Below are 23321 nucleotides of genomic sequence, written 5' to 3' on the forward strand. Positions count from 1 at the left end.
TCTCAAGTTGCCGCGGGGGAGGTTTAGGTTGGATATTAGGAAAAACTTTTTCACGAGGAGGGTGGTGAAGCACTGGAATGGGTTACCTAGGGAGGTGGTGGAATCTCCTTCCGTAGAGGTTTTTAAGGTCAGGCTTGACAAAGCCCTGGCTGGGATGATTTAGTTGGGAATTGGTCCTGCTTTGAGCAGGGGGTTGGACTAGATGACCTCCTGAGGTCCCTTCCAACCCTGAGATTCTATGATTCTATGATTATCTTGCACGTATCCGGCCCCTTTTCTCCCAACGTGCTTGATAGGCTCCATGAAACTGAAACACACTACACTGGGATCACTTTCCCTACCACTGAAATACAGCCATTGCTGGGGTGAAACACAGCAGCTATGGGACAGCCCACAGCCAACAGTTTGGAAGTGCAAATGATGAATATGTACTCTATTGAAAGCCAGGGGGCAATGTAAGGAGGCAGAATGTAATTACCCCACATTAGAATGCAGTCAGGATACTGAGGCTGTCTCTCAGTGCTATTTCAAATTGACCAGGACATTAGTTAGGTATTTCCTCTAGACGGCAAGAGGGGACAGTACCGCTTGAGCCGTTTTGGGGACCTGATGCAGGATTGAACGACTAGTGAGCTAGTCTGTCTATATTAAATTGGTTCTAGCTCCTCCCATGTTTTGTCCACCTCCTGCTCAGGTGGTTACCAGTTCACTGACTGCACAAACAAAGAGCAAATCTGGATTCCTAGGGGACCCTCCCTGAAATTGAAATGTAGATCTGCAAAATGGCAGCTGAACGTGACTCCCCAAGCCAAGGGACGGCAGCAAAAAGGCCATAGGCAGAGAGAGTAATACACCTCTACCCCGATATAACGCGACCCGATATAACACGAATTCGGATATAACGCAGTAAAGCGGCGCTCCGGGGGGACGGGGCTGCGCGCTCCGGCGGATCAAAGCAAGTTCGATATAACGCGGTTTCACCTATAACACGGTAAGATTTTTTGGCTCCCGAGGACAGCGTTATATCGGGGTAGAGGTGTATTTGTGTCCCAGCCTCTCCGTAAACTCAGCCCCCGGGCAATCTCTGTTTGATAATGCCTCTCTTTTCTGGATGCCGATCTATGGCCCAACGGGGAGACGCAGGCCTCCGTGGCTTGGAAAAGCCTCTTGCTGAAGCAGAACGGAGCTACTTAAAGATTTATGAAGCACGTTTAAATTCAGTATTAAGCAGCCAATAAATATTAAACCATGATGAATATTTTAAAATGTTAATAAAGAACAATAACCCGGAAGGCTCAAAAATTATTAAACTGGGGAAGGGGAGTTGCCTGTGATGAGTGTGATGGTTCAGGGTTTGAACAGGCTTCAGAGAGCAGCTTGTCCACAGAAGAAAATGCGAGATATGGTAAAAAAAAAAAAAAAAAGAGGGGAGGGATCTTGGGGCCTGATTCTCCACCACCTGGCATGGACACCTGTTCAGAGCGGGTGTGAAATGCTCCCACACCAGAATAGTAACCTTTGACATGCACTTTGCACCAGCGAATATAGTGGCACTAGATGCAAGGCAGAGAAGAATCAGATCCATCAGCTCCAAAGGTGCTGAGCATCTTTAACTCCCACTGACTTCAGTGTGAGCTGGGGGCAGGATCAGGCCCTGTCCAGAGGTTCCCAGGGTTTACTTTAAGACTGCTCTTTGCAGATGTTTTTTCCCTCAAGCAATCAGAGCACCCATCACCCACACAAAGACACCAACCACCCCTTAGAACATAGGGGCAGATTCATTCCTGCATTGACAGAAGGGACGTTGTTTGAGTCTCATCTACTCCTGGCTGCAGGGTCACGTGTGGACCCTGGCTCAGGCTGGGGAAGCTCTCAGAGCATCTTGAAGTTGCTTCAATGGCCTCTGCGGAGCTTTTCAGGGATGCAGTCACACCTTGGTCACATCCCCTCCCTCCTTCCGGCCTGCCCCAGAGTGTCTCCTGAGCCCAGGGATGTTGTGAGGGCAGAGCCATCTCTGCTGGCTAGAAAACCCTCTGGAACTGGAGGCATTTCCTGAGGGCAGGGCCCATAGGCCTGCTCTATAGCCCCTCTCAGATGGCCTAGCTCAGCCCTAGGGCAGGGCTGTAGCTGTTCACCTCCTCCCCGGGAGGAAGGACCCCCCACCCTCGGAGGGTCACCTACCTACAGCTGGCACGATGTTGGGGTTAGTGAGGTTCACCACCTTCTTCTCTCTCACTGGCTCCGTCACGGAGACCCGGAAGATCCTGCGCTCGTGGAGGCCGCAGTAGTGATGGTGGAGGTGGCAGGAGTACGTGCCCTCATCGGCGTTCTCCAGGGCTGAAATCCGCAGCGAGAAGTCGCCCAGGGCGAAGGCCGTCTCGGTGATGTTCATCTTCTGCCGGATGAAGAGAGGCCCGTAGGAGCGGCGCTCGCCGGAGGCGTACAGGTCTATGAGGCGGTCGGCCCGGTCGTGCGGGACCCCCGGGGGCTGCCTGTCCCAGTGCACCACTTGCTGCTCCTCCTCGCTGTGCCGCTCAGTCCAGATCTGGTTCCGGTTCACGCAGGGGAGCACCACGGTGCTGTCCTGCAAGGCAACGATCACGGCCTTCTCGCCATCCCAGTACCTCTTCACTTCCCTGGCTGCAGAGAGGACACAGGAGGCAGCTGGGTAAACATATACAGTCCCATTTCATCTGGAAACAACTCAGCACACACACCTTATTATACCTGATTGCCCCCGGCAGCTCTGCTGTCTAAAGACACCAGCCTTTCCTATGCTAGGAACCACCGAGAATGCTTTCCTGCTCTGCACTACCACCCAAGGATCTCAAAGTGCTTCACAACCTGAGGCACATGGAGGGGAAGTGACTGGCTCAAACCTCACACAGAGAGTCTGTGCCAGAGCTAGGACTTGAACGCAGGACTCCTGGGTCCCCGTTTAGTGCTTTAACTGTAAGCCCATCCTTCCTCCCTGGTAGCTGAGAGTCCGTGGCTAGGTCTGCAAAGAAGGAAGAGCGTGCTCTCTCCAATGACTGAGAATGGAATAGCAATAACAGACTTTATCTTCAACACGCTAGGTCCCATCCTCCAAGCGTCTTAGGCAGTCTCCTTGCAGGAAATGCTTTGCTGCCCCCAGTGCCCTAGTTACTGGAGGAGTTACAGGATCACTGGCTTGCAGGCTGGTCATGCTGAGCACTAAAAAACAGAAAAGCAGCCTGGGGCTCATGGTAGGGTGACCAGATGTCCCGATTTTATAGGGACAGTCCTGATTTTGGGGTCTTTTTCTTATATAGGCTCCTATTACCCCCCACCCCCTGTCCCGATTTTTTACACTTGCTGTCTGGTCACCCTAGCTCCTGGAGAAAGACTGGGCGTTTCTATTACATGAACAGAAACTTTCAGGGAGCGAGAGCAGAAAGCAGAAGATGCTGCTTCCTTCCCATCCCACCACCCACTTATACGAGTTACCCGGACGCTTGCTGGACAGTCAGCCCTTCGCCTCTTTCGCAGCACAGCCGGGCAGGGCAGCCTCTGCTCTTCCCCAGGGCTAAGGAGACTGGGACCGGCAGGAAAGCCAGCCGGCTGCTCAACCTGGACATGGTGGAGGTGAAGCTAGCGGGCAAGGGGGAACATCTACAGCAAGCGGCGTCGCCATCCAAGTGGTGCCGTCGGTGGCAGTCCCTAGAAGCCCCCCTCTGCTCTAACCCAGAGGCTGTGACACAGCAAGACTCCAGTGGCAGAGAATGAAACCTCACAGCTGCATGGTTGCTAGAAGCTGCAGTGAGCACGGAGGTCTTCTGAGGTGCAGCAACATTCAGGTGCGGCCCCCGTGACCCTATCCTGCACGGTGCTCTGCCGCTGCACAACCCCCCCCTGATTTCAGTGAGGCAGTGGGTGGGAGCAGGGGCTCAGGGCCCAGGGTGCTAGCCCTGGGTAGTACACCTGTGAAACCAACAAGGCTCTACATGAGCCCAGAGTTCTCTGTCAGCCTGGGGCCCGAGGTATTGGGCATGGGAAGTACTTGCCCCCCGCAGAGGGACCGATACCCATCGTTTGCATCAGCATGCGCCTTTACCTTTCTCGGTGACCTCCAGCTGGATTTTCACCGTTTCGTACAGGTGGCAGTAGTGATGGTGGAGGTTACAAGAGTACGTGCCTTGGTCGCTCTCTGCAACATCTAGCGCAGGAGGAGAAAAAGACCATTTAAGAGCAAGGTGACGATTGTTTGCGGTTGTTTATGCAGCATGCCCCCAGGCAGGGCGGTACAGAAGGCGCTTTAGACGAACAGGGCCAACGTCTCACTGCAGTTACATGCTCATTTGAGCTCATTCTTGTTTGTTTGAATTATTATTTGGCATTTCAGTAACACCAGCCCCAGCCAAGCTTGTGCGAGGCATTGTAAGAGACCCAGAGAGCTCACGATCTGCAGACAAGACAGACAGAGAGTGGGAGAAAGGCAAGATTCTTATCATGTTACAGGTGAGGAAAATGAGGCACAGAGTGATTAAGTGACTCAACCAAGGCCACACGGGGAGTCCATGACAGTGCTGGGACTGGAACCCAGACCTAGTCCAGTGCTTTACCCATAAGGCCATCCTTCCTCTTGACACACTGTGATTAAGACTTTCAAAGTGGTTGCAAGGCACATTTCTCTTAAAAGGTGGTTACTTTACTAGTGGTTAGAACACTGCATTTCCTGAGTCTCAGATGACATCAGCCTGCCCTTCCCCTTAGGAAATCTCAGTACAAGAGCATGGAGCCGCAGCTCTTTAGAAGCAATGGAAGGAGAGATCCCTTTGGCTCCTGGTACCTTTGATCACCAGTGAGAAGTTGCCATCTGCGAATGCATTCTCGGGCATGGCTATCCTCTCTTGGTTGTAGGAGCTATACACCCGCTGCTCCCCAGCTGAGTACATGTCACACAGCCTCTCCGCCTTGTAATCGCCATCCTGGTTGCTATACAAGTCCCAGTGGACCACACGCTGGCGGTCATTCAGACGGTCCTGGGTCCAGATCATGCGGTAACTCTTGCACGTCAGGACAGTTTGGGATCCAGCCACGGCGCTGACATTCGACACCGACACCACCACGCTTTCGGGGTTCAACATGTCAGCTGGGACTGTGGGCAGAGAGAGGGAGAGGCCGGACTGATGGGGCATGAAGTGGGGAAGGATGCATGAAAGCAGCAGGTTGGTCATGGCAGCATGTTCTAGAATCTATGCATGTCCGGCAGGGTCTCCTAGGCTCATGGGCAGCCAGGCAGTTCCCCGTTCCTGGCCAATGGGAGGTGCAGAGTTGGTGCTTGGGGCGGGGGCAGTGTGCAGAGACCCCTTGGCCGCGCCTCCTCCTAGGAGTCGCTGCCGAACATGTTGCCACTTCTGGGAGCTGTGTGGGGCCAGGGCAGGTAGCGAGCCTGCATTAGCCCTGCTGCACTGCTGGACTTTTAGCAGCCTAAAATTTCCCGGATTGGCTTTAGTAGCCTCCGGGAGATCGAGCCCAATACCGGGAGGGCTGGCAACTCTAGTCAGTTCCCATACTTCTAACGATCCTAAAACCAGGACAGATTCAAAGGGTGTCACTTACCTGAATACAAATGAACAACAGACCCTGTCGAAGGAGAAGAGAAAATAACATTACTGACAAAGTAAATGAGAGAATATTAAATATATTCATAGCCAGCAGCAAGCATCTTTCCTTTATTTTTATTATTCCATCCTTCAGCTCTTCTTCAACATTGTGATTATTTAATATTTATATTGTGCTAGCGGTGACGGCCTCACAGCCCGTCTGGACCCCACGGTGCTAGGCCATTTACAAGCATAAGAAATGAGAGTCCCTGACCCAAAGAACTTCCAGTGAATGGAAAAAACAAGCAGGCTGGAGAAGGGGGTGGAGACACGGGGTCAAAAATATACTCGGATTTGGTCTTGGCTTTGCAGAGATAACCTGAGGCACCAGATTAAACTGTGGGCCAGTAGTTTACCATGCTAATTAACTCTCTTCACCACCTTCAACCCCAGCAATCTGGCTGGCCCCTCCTCCCATCTTTTTCATTATCTGGATTCTCTTCTGTTCATTTTACTCGTACCCTGGTCTAGGTGATAATTAGAAAAAGGAGCTACGTGGATTGGAAACTAATCAGTGGCCTGGTATTTGTGGTAACTTTCAGAGGCCAAACGCTGTACCCACCAACCCCCCAATTGAAATGAACAGGCCATTCATGTCAGCGGAAGGAAAACAGGGATTTCTTCCAGTCCTCGCATTCACCTTTAATGTGCTGGTTGGGCTAGAGGGGAGTTTATATCCCCAATTTAACTTCCCCTCAGTTGGTCCTACAGAGGCAGCTTCTCGCCCGTTAAATATCTTAATTCTGTTCGGGAGCCACCAGGAAAAAAAAACAACAACTAAGCATGTAAATGCAACGCACCAGTTCCTCCCAAGATCAGGCCTTAAATGTGTATGTAACTTACACCTTCTAATGGGTGCAGCCAACAGACAGGATTTGAACCTGGCCTTAAGGGTATGTCTACACAGCAACTGGGAGGCATGACTGCAACTCACGTAGACATACCCGAGCTAGCTTTGATCGAGTTATCTTGCTAAAATAGCAGTGTGGCCATGGCTGCCTGGGCAGCAACACAGGCGAGCCGCTTGTGTATAATCTGGACTGGGACGGTAGGTCCGGACTCAGGCAGCTAGTCCAGGCCAGGTGACTACACTGCGATTTTCAGGGAACTAGCTCAGGTGTGTCGACACACCCTGTCCCGATGGCGGTGTAGACATTCTCAGCTAGCCATCCCTAAGGGTTTCTCCTGTCGCTAACAGGGCTGAGGCCAGCATTTTTGGAACTAAATGGCCAGGGGTCCTGTTCTCAGGAAACCACTGGCCTTTCTGATGCCTGTAGGGTGCCTTCCATCCTGGGCCAGTTTCAACAGGGCTTTCAGCCAGATTGCAGTCACACACTGCTTCTCAGTCGTAGCTTGTCCAGAGAAAACTACAGCTGAGCCTCATAGCTCGGAGCTGTGATTAGGGCTGGGGACATACTGACAGGGGCTATCCCTGTGCCCTCACACCACAAAGCCTGCCTTTACACAATGGAAACAGGACCTTGTCTACCACGGGGCTTTTTTCTCCCTAATATTTTCCACCACTGCTACCGACGGGGCAGCACCACCACCGGCAGCCACAGGGGGAATGCTTGTGAACACAAGGGGCCGACAGCTGCTGGCATTTCGACCAACTCACAACGCAGACTGGCTCTGGGCAGGGTAAGACGAGACAGCGGCTGAGCACGCCCATCGATGGGAAATTGTAGGGCATTACCAAAATACCCGCCCTCCCCCAGTGTTCTCTTGCTGAGACGGAGTGTTTATAATGGAACTGGCGTACAAACACCACCTTGGTCTCTCTCCACTGGCTCCAGCTGGTTCGCCAGTGGTGCTAGACAGTGCTTCTGACCACGCTGCCGTTATATAATAGATAATAGAGACTTTTATTCGGCCTGGTGTATAGTCAGCCAGGGCGAGGCCCTGAGAGCTGTTCATTTGGAGGGGGAGGGGCCCTGGGGGTCTTGTAGGAGGACACCCAGCCTTACGTCTAGAAGAGAAAAGTTCCACCCTTCTCCCACAAACGGTTAGTAAGAAAGGGTGACAAGGCATAATTGCACCTCTGCTGTTGCCACATGGACCAGGCTCCCCATGATGGTCCATTGCGATTCCAGGGATCATCCATGGATTCTAGCAGCAAGGGGGCGCTGGATGGCTCATGGAATTAGCAATGGGGTATGGAGCCTTCCCCTTGTAGGTCGTCTATATGAACCCTGCTTGGCTCTATGCTACCTGTGTGAACGGCGTTTGGTAATCTCACTCCGGTTCCTTCTTAGAGGGCATTCAGATTGCTGTCCCAACAGAGACCAAGGACTAAATGGACATGGAGATTCAAGTCCCAGGTCAGAGCTGAGCTGGAGTAGAGCGGAGGGGAAGACCGCACTGCCACTCTTCCTGTCCTATGGCTAAACAGAGGGCTTTGGTGTCCAAGTCTTTGAAGCTAGCACCTTTCAGGAGAAAGGGCAGCAGCACCGATGCTGGAGTTGATGCAACTGACTGAGTTCCAGTGTTTCATAAAAGGCAAAAAGCTGATGATCAGCAAAGCACGAACCTTTGGCCAACCTCACTGCACTCAGGCGTGTTTCCCTGCACGCTCCTGTCACACTTTGCTGCCAGCACTAGTCAGAGAAACCACCTGTTGACATCAAGGGCATCCCCATTAAATCCTGTCTCCCTCACACGCCTGGCTTCCCCAGGCTAGCCCAGTGCAGCCTCTCCAGCCCACATAACTCAGATCCATGTGGTGAGAACTACTTCCTGGGACATAAACAAATGTCTTCGTTTCCACCTTTGGATAGCCCAGTACCTCCTGCTAGTTGCATAGGATGGGAAGTCCAGTGGGCAGCGTGGAGAGCATGGCTCAGTATCGCAACGCAGTGGCATCATTCATCTCCATAAACCATCTGTTAACCATTTAAGCACAAACGGGTTACAGCCAGATAATTAGTCATTTTGTCCTGCTAATGCCATGGGCACGATGCCACCCGGACAAAGACTGGAATTTATTTCTTGCAACCAGGAATAAATTAACTCCAGAATGGGGCTGCTTCAATCACACCCACAGAGAACACGCTCAATAAAATAAACCACTCTTATTCTCTGCCTCTCGCAAAGCATCGGCCATGACACCCTGGGGAGAGAATGGCAGTTTCCATGCAAGAGCCCCATTCAAAGATACTCCAGATGGCAGCCTTTTCTTCTGCATTTATATTTGCAGCTTTACAAACAGAATACACTGGGGAACTGCCGGTGTACTTTGCATCACTTCGTATAAAAGGAAGGGACAAGACATTCCCAAACAGTGAAGTGATTCCTTCGTTTCCGATCCCTGTTCTTGTGGTTTACAAAGCACTTGGCGCAGAACAATAATGCTCAGGCCTTCATTTCTGGAAGCTCAGATTTAGCTTGGGGCAACAAGGAAATGATACTTTGCCTTTCTATAGCACTCTCCTTCTGAGGATCCCAAAATGCTTTGCAAACATGGATCAAAGTATTCATTTTACTGGTGGAAAAACTGAGGCACAAATGCTAAATAATTAGTTCATGGTCCCACCTTGACTGCGGATTAGGCAGATCTTCTAACACCCAGGTCCATGCTTTAACCTCTTGATCATGCGCTGATGAACATGCTGGACCCAGACTACTGACCAGGGGGCACAGGTTCATATCACAAACCACAATGCAAACTCTGGGCAAGCCTGAGGGCCGGAACCGCAGGTGAGAACTAAAGTGCATTGTTCTAACTGTCTGGGAGAAGCTGGTCTTACGGTTGTCACTGATCTTGATCTTCGTGAGTGAGCCCTGAGATAGCTGGGGGGACGGACCAACTGTCCCAGGGCTGCAGTAAGTGACTGAAATCGCTGGGAGTTACTCACACGAAGCGATGGAATAACTAGGACCTGGGCATATCTTCAGGTGTGATGGGACATCATGTCATCGTGCTGTGTCCTGGCCCAGTACTGCCATACATCAGTGTTACGGTGTGATGCTAACCAGTCAGGATACAGTGAGGTTTGCATCGTGACACAGGGAGGTGATGTCATGATGAGGTGGTGCAGTCAAGTGACCTTCGTCCCAGAGCACAATGTCTACAAGTTGGGGCTGCTAGCTGTCTGCACACCCAGTGCTGTCAGAGCCTCGTTTTGCTGTTCACTTAATAACGGATTGAGTTGGTGCTGCAAGAATCTCCTCTTGTGGGAGAGCCGTGGGAATGCATTTATTTTTCCCTTTCCCCCTTACAACTTAATGTAAAAACCATGGAGGCAAACTGCATAAATTGGACATCTGACAAAGCCATCCAGCTGAGCCTTCCAAACCTGGAAACCCTCCATGTGCCCCACTCCACAGCCTGCATCGTCCCTGAGCTAAGAATAGCAGAGCTCCTCTCCCCCCAGTTCTGGATTCTGTTATTTTTCTGGTTTTACCTACTGGCATGATCAGGACCACACAAGCCCTGACTCTCCCGTCCATCCACTGGGGCGTATTGCCCGGATGGGCTGCTGGAGCTCATTAACAGGCCACGTGTGTTCCTCCGCCACATTGCAAAACGGGGTTGTTCTGTGAAACAAGGCTGCAGAGCGTGATCATCTATAACATCAGGGCAGCAGCTTCCAGGAGAGAAAAACTTGACACGGCTCCTGCCGGCTTCCCTTTCATTCATCTGTTAAAGCCTCTGCTAGCAGATCCTTACAGGGGCGGCACCAGTCTAGTGGTTACTAGGCAACTGCACATCAGGACTCCTGAGTTCTCTTCCCAGCTCTGCCACTCATTGTAGGACATGGGCAAGTCACTGTGTTTCTCTGTGCCTCAGAGAATACAGATGGTATTACCCATCTGTAAAGTAGGTGTAATACCTGTCTGTGCTTTGCCAGGGACGTACTTCGAGCCCTTGGTTCTACGGTTCATCCTTACTGGCTGGGATACAAACCCTGGACTGTGCGTGGCTCAGAGTCACCGACTCCCACCTGTCAGTACTGATCCTGTCAGCTGAAAGAGGCTGCTTTGCCCACCTTGATCAAGGCAGTAACCGCGTCAGGGGGAAGGGGGCAGCGTGAGAGGAGGTGCGAAGCCAGGAGTGGGAGGAGACAAAGGAGGTAGTGAGTTGAGCTGGTTGGGCAGGATGCAGGGGAAACAGTGGAGTGGAGTGAGATCAGGGATGCCCGTGGGATACTGGGACCCAATTCATCAATGTGCCTGAGACTGGAGATGGGATGAAAGAAAAGTGGCACCTCCCTGATTCTGGGTCATGGTTTGGGGCTGCCCTGGGCCCCAGCAAAGTAAGAGCAGCCTGAGTCACTGCCCTAAGCTGCCTCCGGCCCCATGCAGCCATTGGGGCAGCTGGGAACAGCCAGAGCACAGCCGCACTGCGGCCACCCTCCCCCTGGACTGGAAGGGGCAGGGCCGCCCAGAGGATTCAGGGGGCCTGGGGCAAAGCAATTTCGGGGGCCCCTTCCATAAAAAAAAGTTGCAATACTATATTCTCGTGGGGGCCCCTGCGGGATCTGGGGCAAATTGCCCCATTTCCCCCCCCCCCCCGGGCAGCCCTGGGAAGGGGACATGTTGTGGAAGCATTGCACCAACTCTGCCTATGCTGGAAGAAAGGCCAGTGACCCATCCTGGCAGCCGTACAGCCCCTTACACTGACAAAGTTTGTGTGACGGAGGCAAGGGGCAGCCAGGAGCCCCGTGCTCAATTCACAGCACCGTCAATGCGACGTCCAGGGCCAGGCTGGCGAATGGCTCCAGGAGATGAAAGGGATGGGGAGGTTGCCCTGGTTTCCCTCTGCAACCATTAGGCCTAGAAACACGAGAGCCGAAGCTTTGGGACCACAACCTCAAGCCTTGGCCAAACTGCGTTCGCTGCAGTTCATGGTTCCGCTTTCCAAAATGGAGGGCAACTGCTCTGACCCCTGTAGCTACATCCCCCAGCCCCATCCTCAGCTCCAGACACAAGTGGCACTAGGGAGACTGGCTGACGTAGTGGCCCCTAACTTTTCTTCTACTCTAGAGGCAAACACAGGGTTCTTCCCACTGAGTTCCTGAGATATCATGCTGGCCAGTCCAACAAAAATCTTGAGCTCCGCTGGATGAGAAGAGGGGAACAGCCTACATTTCAAGATCCCCCTGTAAAATACACACCCAGGCTCTGGCTTCTATAATTCCAGGGCAAGCTTCTCAAATAGGCCAAGAAGAAGCTGGGCAAACAAGAAGCAAGCGCCCAAAGCTCTGAGGAACGTCCCACATCGACACTGCTCCGCAGACTACCTCCTCTGTGTGACCCAACTAGGAAACCACCTCTCCCCTTTCCTACACACAGAACAACACCACTGCTTCCGTCGGAAGGTATCTGGGATGCCGAGGAGAGACTGCCGCTCTGACTGAGAGGCTGAGCCCAAAGCTGGGACTGCGTGCTAATCAAAACACCCGGCATCCTATTCAATGAAGGGCTAATAGAGGATGAAAGGCAACGGCAGGGCTGAGCCAGGAATCTGGCTAACATCACAGGAGGCAGCGTGAATGGGGCTGTTTGCTGGTAAGCGGGTGTGTTCATTACAGGGTCCTGTGACAGCAGGTAACACCCCCCCCCAAGGGCCCGATTCTGCCATCCTTACTCACACTGGTTCTGATGCTGTCCCCGCTGAAGCCAGTAGGAGCTTTGCCATTGACTTCATGAGGTGCCGGATCAGGTATAGAGAGAGCAGTGCTTTACAAGACAAGCAGTGCCGCTGAAATCCATGGAGCCACTTGAGAAGCAAGGGACTCCCCCTAGGAGTAAGGGCAGCAGAATCGAGCCTTCTTAGTGCTCTACACCCAGCATACATGAGCACTGTCTCTTCCCAAGGCAACTGAGATCAACCAGGAATTGTCCATGCTCTTCTCCCTCCTAATGGTTCAGCTGATACAGGCTGGAGGAAGGTCCTTCTGAATGCAGGGGCCTCATCTCTGGCCCAGCCTGCCTGTGTCCCTAGACAAGGCCTTTCAGTTAGAGTAAGTTCAGCTCTGACCATCTCTTTTTCAGTCCCTTTTTCTTTGCCCATCTCATTGCCCATTTTCCAGGCCACTGAGTCTCATAGACTTTAAGGTCAGAAGGGACCATCGTGATTATCTAAGTCTGACCTTCTGCACATCACAGGCCACAGAACCTCACCCACCCACTAGTGTAATAGACCCCGAACCTCTGGCTGAGTTACTGACGTCCTTAAATCATGGTTTAAAGACGTCAAGTTACAGAGAATTCACCATTTACACTCGTTTAAACCTGCACGTGACCCATGTCCCACACTGCAGAGGGAGGGGAAAGCCTCCCCTGCCCCGAGGGTCTCTGCCAATTGGACTCGGGGGGGAAATTCCTTCTCAACGCCAAATATGGCGCTTGGTTAGACCCTGAGCATGTGGGCAAGACCCACCAGGGAGACACCTGGGAAAGAATTCCCTGTAGTAATTCAGAGCCCTTCCTCCTGTTTAGCGTAACTGTATCAAAACTGTGCAGCATCCCGGATTCTAAACGATAGCACTCATGACCTCGGCCATAGTCCTTTCAGCTTCAAAGTGCCGCATGACACCGTCGTGAGCGAAGTGTTCTCACTTCTAAGCGGCACTTCAGGAAATTGAGCTCTGGAGAGGTTCAGGCCAAAGCTTTTGAAAGTGGGCACTGATCTTAGGTGCCTCTGTTTTGGGGCGCCCAAACGTGGGGCACCTTGGGCCTGATTTGCAGAAGGGCTGAGCACCTGTAGCGTGCAGGGACTTCAGCTGGACTGGTGGGTGCTCAGCGGCTCTGGGAATCAGCCCCTAGGTGTCTCCGGTTGGGTAGCCTAAGAAATCAGCCACACCCCAAATCAGCAGCCGCTTATGAAAATTTCAGCCTACCCCAGATCACACAGTCAGACAATCACTGAGCCAGGACTAGAACCTGGGAATCCTGCCTCCCACTCCCTCATCTAACCATTCACACACCACTGTGGTGCTGTCTAGATGCCTGAGCATACGTCCAAGAAAGTGACACGACTGGCCATTAAACCAGCCTCCATTGACAAAAAGGGAGCTGCCGCTCCTCTTGCTGGAGGGGTGGCAGCATCACGGTCCGGCTGGAGTGGGTGGGTGGTGGATCAGGCCTTGAACAAGGGGCTTACTCAAAAACGGGAATTTTTGAAAAAGTTAAAAATAAGAAGCATGTGAAAATACCAAGTTCCTCGTTCTCCGTCGTCGCGACCTCTGTGTCAGCACTTTTAAGGGCCTCCCTAGAGCTATTCCCATGTCAGTGCAAACATACCAGATGCAGCTACTGACTTAAGCTCATACTCTCTTGGAAAATGGTAGCAACTTCACGCTGGCTCCTTGGGGGCCTGACCCAGTGTCAACGAGACCATTATGGTTTATCCTGCAGGCACTGTACTAGCAATAGCCACATGGAATAGCTCAGCTTAGTTCTGGGAATAGCTCTATTCGCCAGCTGACACAGCAGAGGGAGGCGGATCTACGCCCCTCTTTTCAAGTCACCCAGGTGGGGCATCAGTGAGTAATGCAAGTGCTTGCTTCCTAGTGGCTAACCACACTGCACCCCTGCCGCTCCTATCTCCTGCTGGCCTGGGAGTGAAAGACGGAGGCTGGATCTTGAGTGAAGATCCCCTCACAGGCAGCCACTTGATTGCTGAGTCAGCCCTTGCACTGGTGTTTTTTTAAGTCCCCATTTAAAAAAAAAAGGCTCCTGGGATTTAATTTCTCAACAGCAGATTTTTGTTCTTGCTTTGAGGGGATTTTGGGACTCCCAAAAGCTTCCCCAGCCATCCGACTCTAACAATTCCAACACCTTCCCACAAGCGGGAACATGCCTGTCAGACCGGAGAGAGACAAAAATGTGCCGTCTCGGCAGAAAGAAAAAAGTCCTCCTTCTGCACGAGGAGCCGGGAGAAGCTCCGCCAGCATTTGCCCGTCGCCATCTTGGCTGCTGTGCACACAGGCCTGCTTCTCCCAGACAGCTCAGATATGTGCTTCGCTTTGTAAACATGTCTCAGCCGCGTGTACCGTGTGTTGGCCCGCGGCCCGCTACGCAGAGCCATTCGGAACGGAGCCGGTCTTTCCCCGAGGGATGAACGCTCGAGGGTGGAGATCAGAACCGCATCTCATCAAAGATTAAAGGAGCTGGATTTCTCCCCCCCCCCTTGCCTCCAACTTTATTTTCGTGGGAATTTGGTGAAGTCAGCCTGGAAGTGGAAGATCTCTAAATGTCTGCTAGAACCCCTCAACCCTGACCTGCAGGTCTGAGCCCCACACAGCTCTACTGCTGATGAGCAGCAATACAACCTGCTGTTCCTGTCCCACATGCTCCTCAAGCACTGCCAAAGCACCTGAATCGTGTAGGGTAACAACCCAGCTGGTGACAGTCCCCTCAGTTCTGCCAGTGCTTCTCAGACATGACACAAAACCATCCCCTCCTGCTCTGGTCACGGATCCCCACGCAGCTCTCCCACTGCTTCTCAATCGTGATCTTCTCCTCTGGCGCTGAGTCCCTCACAGCTCTGCCCGTGCCCCACAGTCCTCACCGGCAGCCTTCCCTGCTCTGCCAGTCCTGAACCACGCCCAGAGGCATGGCAAACTGTGGATGGCTTGGTGAGGTGGAAAATATCCACCAGGGACCAGACTGAGCACAAAAACTGAATTCACCTGTCACCTGAAGGCTAATGGGGTTATTTGGGTTTATGAAGTTGGGGGATAAAACAGCCCCAAAAGAGCTTGCACCCCACATTTCCCAGATGGGCTGCACTGTCGTCCTTCAGAAACTGAGCTGTCCTGTGCCCCGGGGAGAGCCAGCCTTGCTCACACCCAGCTCTCCTCAGAGAAGAAGGTGTTGAAGGGGCTGGTTTGGGTTGCGTGACGTGGGCTGCTTCCTTCTGGGGGGCTGCTATTTACCCACAAGTCTTTTCACTTCATTAGAGCCAACTGAGGCCCCCTCTCTCAGCGCATTGGATCCGCCATTGCCCCCCCGCCCCCAGAAAACTTTGCAACACAGGAAACAACATAAACAGTGCCACGTTTCTATAATACCCCCCCACCCCCGACCATCCTCCCCCTTCTCCATCTCCACCCTCCCCCAGGATGTCAGGTGAATCCTGTTTTTACCTGGGCAGCCCTTATCGCCCACAACAACTGTCTGCTCCTGCCTTACAGAACAAAGTCGCTTGAGATCAAACGCTTCAGAGCGTTTCAAAGCTTTGGGGCCATACCAGGCTATGTTCCTTCCCTTCCTTCTGCACACCAAGATGATCAGCAGCAAAACAAACCAAAGTACATGGATAACGACCCAGAACATCCTCTGATCAACCCCTCCCCACCAAGCAGTCCTTCTCCAGAAAAGCCAAGAGAAATCCCTTTTCCCCATCCAAACCTTTTCCCCCACCCCACCACACACACACACTCAGAAAAACAACTAGCTACAAGAATCTAAACCATGACACTGAACTGACAGAGCCAGCTCCCCCAGGTAAACTCCAAGCCCCCATTCTCTCGGGGTGCAAGAAAGACACATAACATTGATGCCAATCAGCTAGAAGCTTACTTTGCAGAAGCAAAAGCTGCCACAGAAGGAGTTTTGCTACTTGCTCCATTTCTTCAGCCTCTGTGTGTTTCTCTCTCTCTCTCTCTCTCCTGAAAAACAAGTTGAAGTTGTTGTTTTTTTTAACCCAAAAACACTATGACCTCATCAGCGTACAGCCGGGGAGCCAGGGACAGCAGCTCAAATTCTTGCAGTATTACTCCACCTACAATTTATAACACCCCACCTCCCCTCTGCACTGCCCCCTCCAAAACACTCTCTCCACCTCCTTCCCTTCCCTAAAGCTTCCTGCTCAATTTCTCCAAAACACGCGCTCGCTCTCTTCCCCCCTTGGATCCGTCTGCTCTGCTCCCTGACTTTGATGTCAAAGTCTTATCTGCTGACTTTCGCTGGTCCCACACAGCTCTGCGCTCCAAAATCCAGCCCCCTCCCCCTACTTCCCTTCTGGGTATGGAACTCATTTTCCTTGTGCTGTTACTGGATCCAGCTGTTCCTCCCTTTCTTTTGACACTCATCCAGCTGTCTGCCGGGGACAGGATTTTTGAACCTTCGTGGTTTTTTGATCTGTGTCTCCTCATATGGTTTTACTTTAAAAACAAGTCTCAGAGGATAACTTGGGAAACAACATTGACTTGAGTTCAGGGCAGTGGAGGCAAAACAGACTAGATTATAATTGTCCCCCCAAAATGTCTCCTGATGGACAGGACCCCTCTCCAGCGTTTGGTGCCAGCTTCTCTTCTATGTAGAGACAGGAGAGATACGACCAGTGGAGAACCTCTACATTCAAGCTCCGTGTACAAGAACGGAACAATGCCACGGGCTGATTGATTTCTATTCAAAAACAGACGCCTTGTACAGTGGATCTTGGAGAGCCCAATATACTGCTCTTTGTTTCCTTGGTCCGCTCGTAAGCTGTTAGATACAAGACTAATGGGGCCATGATACAGCAATGATCTCAGGTTCTTTGCTGTTCTTAGTGGGCTCCTGCTCATGAGAAATATTGTTGTTAGGCCAGGTCTGTACATAAAGTGGTACCAATGTGACAAACAGTGTGATTTTATACCAGTTCAGTTACCGGTGCAACGTTGTTCATGGACACGTACATCCATTCAAACCCGGCTCAGAGCAGTTTAGCTTGCATCAGTAAATGCACAGACCCATGCTAAACCAATATAATCAGTTTTAAACTGATATGAAAGACCACATATGAAAGCGGCAGCAGTTTAACTAAATCGATTTCAGTTAAACCAACGCAGGTTTTGTATGTAGAGAGTCAATTGAGAGGAATAACTGAGAACTATCTGTGGCTAATTCCCTCCATCTGAAAAGAAAATCTGGCTGGCTAGTTTCTCCAGCATCCAAGCGCTACCTGCGGAAATCGGATGAGTCTTCCTGGAGTTCACACAGCTATTTTAAAAAAAACAATCAAACATACATATTTTCAAATCCAATGTTAAAACTCCAAGGCAAGTTTTCCGTTCTCCAGGAGTAACTGTTACTCTGCAGAATGTCAACCCCTTAGAGACAAGCAAAGATGCCTGAGAGCCAGTGGAGTCAAAGATGCAGCTGGTACGGGCAACAGAATGCAAGAGCTCCTGATCTGTTAACTCTCAATGGCGGAAAATAAATGAAAACAGTCGGAAGTAACAGTAAGGCCTCGGCCTGAAATCCGTAAACCCTCCATTGTGAGCGGAGACTCTTGCTTCATCTCTGCTGAACAGCTCAGCGGATTCTGTGTCCTTTTAGCACACCAAAGGGAGCTCCCGCTACCAGACCGCACTGAAGACAACGTGAAAGAGAAGAGAAAGATTCGTTTCCAAACGTGAAGATGACCCTAAAACTCAAGCCAGCAAAAAAAAACCCAACCCTTGCCCTAACGTTCATGAGGAAGGTCTTTCTGTTCCATACCAGTCCGTTTTTTGAATCGGAAAATGAACCCCGATCCTAAACTGGTGAATAATAAACCTTAGTGGGTGACATCTTGAGTCAGGACTCCTGGGTTCTCTTTCTGGTTCAGTATTGATCTGTCATGTGGTGGCGTGGGCACCCACAACTCTCACTGAGGTCAGTAGGTGCTCATGATCATTGCAAATCAAAGCCTAGCTCCCGTGCCTTGGGCTAGCTACTTTGTGACTCTGCTGTGTCAATACTTCCCCTCATCAGAGATGTTGGAAGCTTAATTGCTTGGAAAGCACTTTGAGATCCTTAGATGGAAGCAGAACCAAAAACCTGATTCCAAACCCGCCCACACTTTGGGGAAGTTGATCCATGTTCAAGCTTTGCAGCTATATCTATAAAGGGATGAACAACACACCCAGATTAAAACACCTCTGTCACCTCCCATTCTTCAGATCTAATCCAATTTTCAATCTCTCTCTAGAACAAAGGCTGTGTGGAGATGTAATCTGACAATGTTTATATGGATGCCCTGGCTCTAGTCATGTGCCTTTAGCATTACACAGCAAAACAATCTGAGCTGCCATTCCCCATGCTAGGGAGGTCAAAGACAGGAGCAGTAGAGCTGTGACAGGGAGGGATTTTTCAATTCCGTGACACTTCCAAAAATGGGGGAGGAATAATTTTCGGTCAAACCAAAAAAGAATTTTTGGTGAATCTAAAAATCAGCAAGAAAATTCATTTTGAGTCGAATGAAAAGTTTTGTTTTGATTTTTACCCCTTTTCAACATTTTTGATTTTTAAAAAATAAAATTCAAGGAGATTTTGAAGCGAAGTCATCGTGAACCAAAAAAAAAAAATCAAAACTTTTTGTTTCAAAAAGGTCAAAAATGAAACATTTCCATTTTTCCAGAATTTTTTTAAAGTATTTTATTTGGCAGAAACAATTCAGCAAAACCAGCACAAATTTGCCAAACATTTTGGTGAGTCCAAATCTGCATTTTTCACCAACAAATAGTTCTGGCCAAAAAATTCCACCTAGCTCTAATCAGCAACATGGGCTACCATCGGCCCTGATCAGCCTGCTGGAGCGTTCAGATTTCCTTTATGTAGCATTTGACTCAGAACAATGCCCAGACGTCTGAAGGAAGCGGACTCGGAGGAATGCACATTTCAAAGGTGGTTCTGTGCCGGGAGTGACTTAAATTCAAATTCACAACCTATTTGTCGTAGTGGTTCTTCTGTTTGCATGCTTTCTGGTTTTTATTTAACCCCTCCTTTCGCCTGCATATATTGCCAGAGTCAATAGCATACCTATGAGGTTCCACCAGAAACTGACACATGTACTGGTTTGCAACAGAGCATGGATAGCTTTGCTTATGTCTGGCTCCTATGTACCACAGATAGTGCTCAGATAGTAGCACTTTTGCCTCAGGGGCTGAAGGCTGGGGGTTCAAGTCAATATTATTTTTTATTAGAGTAATACCTAGAGACCCAAGACAAGTCAATATTATTTTTTATTAGAGTAATACCTAGAGACCCAAGACAAGATCAGGGCCCCACTGTGCTAGGTGGGTTCCTGATCAGTCTCTGTGCAGGCAAAAAGTATTATTATACCCATTTTAAAGATGGGGAACTGAGCCACTGAGAGATGCCAATGAAAGTCAGTGGGAGTTAGGCACCTAAATCCCTTAGGGACTTTTGAAAATATTACCCAAGGTCACACAGGGAGAGCTAGGAAATGGACCCAGATCTCTCGAGTCCCAGTTTAACACCTTCACCACAAGATCAAAATCTTGCACCCAGATTTGAGTCCATGCCCAGTGCTAATGCCAGAGAGGGCTGCACTTAGATGGGATGTTCAGCCTAACACAGATCGCCTCTAAGGGCTGTGACAAAGGAAGTTACAGACCCCCGGGCACTTTCCCAGACAGCAGAGGGAGAGGACTTGAATGTCCCCCCTTAATAGGAGCTAGTACATGAGGATTGCCTAGGGCAGAGTAACTGGTGGTACTTGCTCTCACAGCATGTAGCATGAGTAACATAACAGGAGTATGAAAAGTGCTTAGATGTTATTTTAGGACTTGGGCCTAATGCTCAGTGGGTGTAAGTTGGTGCCGTTCCATTAGAATTTGGCCCTGTGCTTTGAATGATTTTGTACTTTCGGGAATTGTTTAACTGCCTTCTAGAATTTAGCCGGGGATTTAACCCTGGTCTAGGGTTCCATTTAAACATTCTGTTGCAAGCACATCATTCTCTCTGGCTTTTGATCGGACTCTTCCATGCAGGTCCGATGGGCATCTCCTGCCTGACCAGGTGTTAGGACAGCCCACTCCTACCTCTCTCCTCGCCAGACTGGGTGAACTCTTGAATGGTACTTTCCCAGTAATCCCCTCGGATCTGAACAGCAGGGAATGACTGTCTCATTTGCAGTTTAGATTTTTTCAGCAGAGAAGTTCAGTCCCCGCAGGCTTGGCTCCCATCACAGTCCTTCTCATCTCCCCTTCCCGTTGCCCCCTCTGTGCCTGTCCCTTTCAGAGGTTCCTGGCCTTCCACTCAGGCCTGCAAAGCGCACCGGGCACCGAGAGGCGTCTCAGACCTCTTTGCCAAGCAGCATTCGATACAGCAATCAGTTTCCCAGCCTTCCTGTTTGGTAACTTGTCACGCGGCCTCAGAGAGAATGGAAATCTTTAGCAGATGGCAGCCTTCTCCACTTTGTAGGCAAACACACAGTTAGTCAGCCATGAGCACTGCCCTTTTCATGTGGGTTTCAGATTGGGCTGTTTGATGCACTGTAGCTGATTGAGCCTATAAGATGGCCGATAAGACGCTCAGTGGCAAAGCATTGTGTGTTCAAACACCTGGATTCCCTAAAGCCACAGGTTTGAATCCTACCAGGGGTACCACATCCCTTTGTGCTTCCAAGGGAAATAAACACATAACCCTAGAAAGTTAAAAGTGTGTGGATCTGTCCAACGAGCCCTTTGAACCAAAGGATATTGAAGGTCTCCGTAGCATTTCTATCAGAGAAAGTGTGCGCCCCTTGTCAATTTTTCCCGTCACAATATCATACCCTGTCCTGTGTGCTACATGGCAGCTTTTCCCCACCCTAGAAGTGGTTGCACTCATGGAGCTGTGTTTCTCTAGCTGGATAAGTGCTTTAGGAGGAAAGGTGCATTATGAATGTAACATTTTATTACAGAGACCTAAACACCAGGACATAGTGTGTGCACTGCAACAAGTGTCAGCTGAGGGCAGAGGTGAAAGTAAGCCAGTGCACCCTGGTACGGCGTACCGGCAAGAGCCCGTGCGCCGTACCGGGGCGGATCGGCTTCCCCTGGTAGCAATTTAAAGGGCCTGGGGCTCCCAGCAGCGTCTGGAGCCCTGGGCCCTTTAAATTGCCGCCAGAGCCCTGCTGCCGGAGCCCTGGGGAAGCGGCAGGGCTCGGGCGGCAATATAAAGGACCCGGGGCGCCTGCTGCAGCTACCGCCCCGGGCCCTTTAAATCATCCCCAGAGCCTGCTGGAGCCCTGGGGTAGCGGCGGCGGGGCTCTGGCGATGATTTAAAGGGCCAGGGGCTCCCGGCTGCTGCTACTGCAGCGGAGCCCTGGGCCCTTTAAAGCTCCGCCAGAGGCCGGGGCCCCCTCCGATGGTGATTTAAAGTGCCCGGGGCTCCACTGCGGTAGTAGCAGCTGGAGCCCAGGGCCCTTTAAATCACCCCCGGGGCTCCCAGCCACCTCTGCAGCTGGTAGCTCCGGGGGTGATTTAAAGGGACCGGGGCTCCCAGCTGCTGCTAACACAGCCCCGGGCCCTTTAAATCCTGATTTAAAGCGCCCAGGTATTTAAAGGCCACGCCTCTTCCGGTTAAGGCCCCGCCTCTCCTAAGGACTCCAGAGTACCAGTAAGTGCTTTAAGTTACTTTCACCCCTGGCTGAGGGGCAGCCAGACTAGATGAGACCCGTGGTCCATCCAGCCCAATATCCTGCCTCCAACAGTGACCAGCACCAGGTGCTTCAGAGGAGGTGCAAGAAACTCCAGTGATTATTATTAAATAATCTGTCCATAAACAATGGTTCTTTTTAACAGATACAGACTCAGCCCAGTGGAAACAAGCCACAGCAAAGCTCCAACCCAGGCGGGATGCACTGGTTTGGCTACAAGAAGATCCCACTGAAATTTGACCCCGAACTTGAACTGAACCACTCTGCTGGAATATGGAAGAGTGGGGGTAACTTTGCTTGTTTTCCTGACTCTCTGCTCTTCCCAGGATTAGAAATCGAGAAATACCAGCTCGTGCTGGTCCCAGTCCCTACCAAATCCAGGGAACGCTTCAGCGTAAGCCAAAGGGGAGTCAGAGAAGCTTGGATATATTCAGAGGAGCACCTGAGCCAGTCATTTGGAGGTTTGCCTCTTGCTAACTCCAACCTGACCCCTGCAGAGATGGGTCAATGACCCTCTTTAGAGAGGAACGTCAAAGTGTCAGTGCTGGCAGGGACATCACAAGGGCACCGTGAGAAGGAAGCACGGTCTAGTGGGTAAAGCATACGACGAGGAGTCTTGCTAGAGGAATTCTATATATTGGCTGTACCACTACTGGACCCTGAAATCATTTCACCTCCCTGTGCCTCCATTTCCCCATACGGGGACTCAACAACCTGCTTAATTCAGTCATTTTTGCAAAGTGCTTTGAGATCCTCAGATGGGAGGGGCTAGAAAAATGCAACGTGATTAGCCCAGTTTCCAAACCACCTGCCTGTCGCACTTTCCCCCCGCTCCGAGCTTAACATCAGCTACCAGCCCTCCAGCTGGTATCCATCACCACGACTCCATAGACGACACTGATCTCCAGCTGAGACTCTGGCCCGTCATCTCTGCCTGAGGAGAGCGGGAGAAGGAGCCTTTCCTGTTGTATCCCGTTGCCTCCGTGGGTCAGAGGAGCAAGATGAAACGGTTCTGAACCCACGGCCCTCTGCCCAGCTGCGTCATAAGAGAGCAGTGGCTGCAAGACCTTTAGCTCAGCAGCAGAAAGCCTCGTGCGACTGCCGCCCTTCTGCATCTTGCAAGCTCGGGACCAGCCCCACCCTGCTCCATTCTTTACCGCTGATCAACCTTGGCCTTTCGGGCATCGACTATGGGTCCCTTCCCTCCCCCCCCCCCCCCCCCCCGTTCTGCCTCCTGGGTCTGGCTTTGCAGAAGCTGCTGGCTGTGCCTTGCATGACTTCTCTGGATGGCTGTGGTTGCTGCTGTTATGAATCGGCTATTTCCTGTCTGA

At 51.1% G+C, this 23321-nt stretch overlaps 1 protein-coding gene across 1 annotated transcript in view; it reads right to left on the reverse strand.

Moving 5' to 3' along the window:
• Nucleotides 1-23105, reverse strand: part of MXRA8 (matrix remodeling associated 8) — a 38314-nt gene extending 15209 nt beyond the window's left edge. Inside the window, exons 1-5 of the mRNA XM_065421144.1 lie at nucleotides 22844-23105; nucleotides 5584-5607; nucleotides 4811-5119; nucleotides 4076-4177; nucleotides 2182-2640 (exon numbers count right to left, since the gene is read on the reverse strand). Coding sequence (XP_065277216.1) covers nucleotides 2182-2640; nucleotides 4076-4177; nucleotides 4811-5119; nucleotides 5584-5607; nucleotides 22844-23105 — 1156 coding nt within the window. The remainder of the gene's footprint in view (nucleotides 1-2181; nucleotides 2641-4075; nucleotides 4178-4810; nucleotides 5120-5583; nucleotides 5608-22843) is intronic.
• Between the last annotated feature and the right edge of the window lie 216 nt (nucleotides 23106-23321).

The sequence above is a fragment of the Emys orbicularis genome, chromosome 22, assembly GCF_028017835.1.
Source record: "Emys orbicularis isolate rEmyOrb1 chromosome 22, rEmyOrb1.hap1, whole genome shotgun sequence".
NCBI lineage: Eukaryota > Metazoa > Chordata > Testudines > Emydidae > Emys > Emys orbicularis.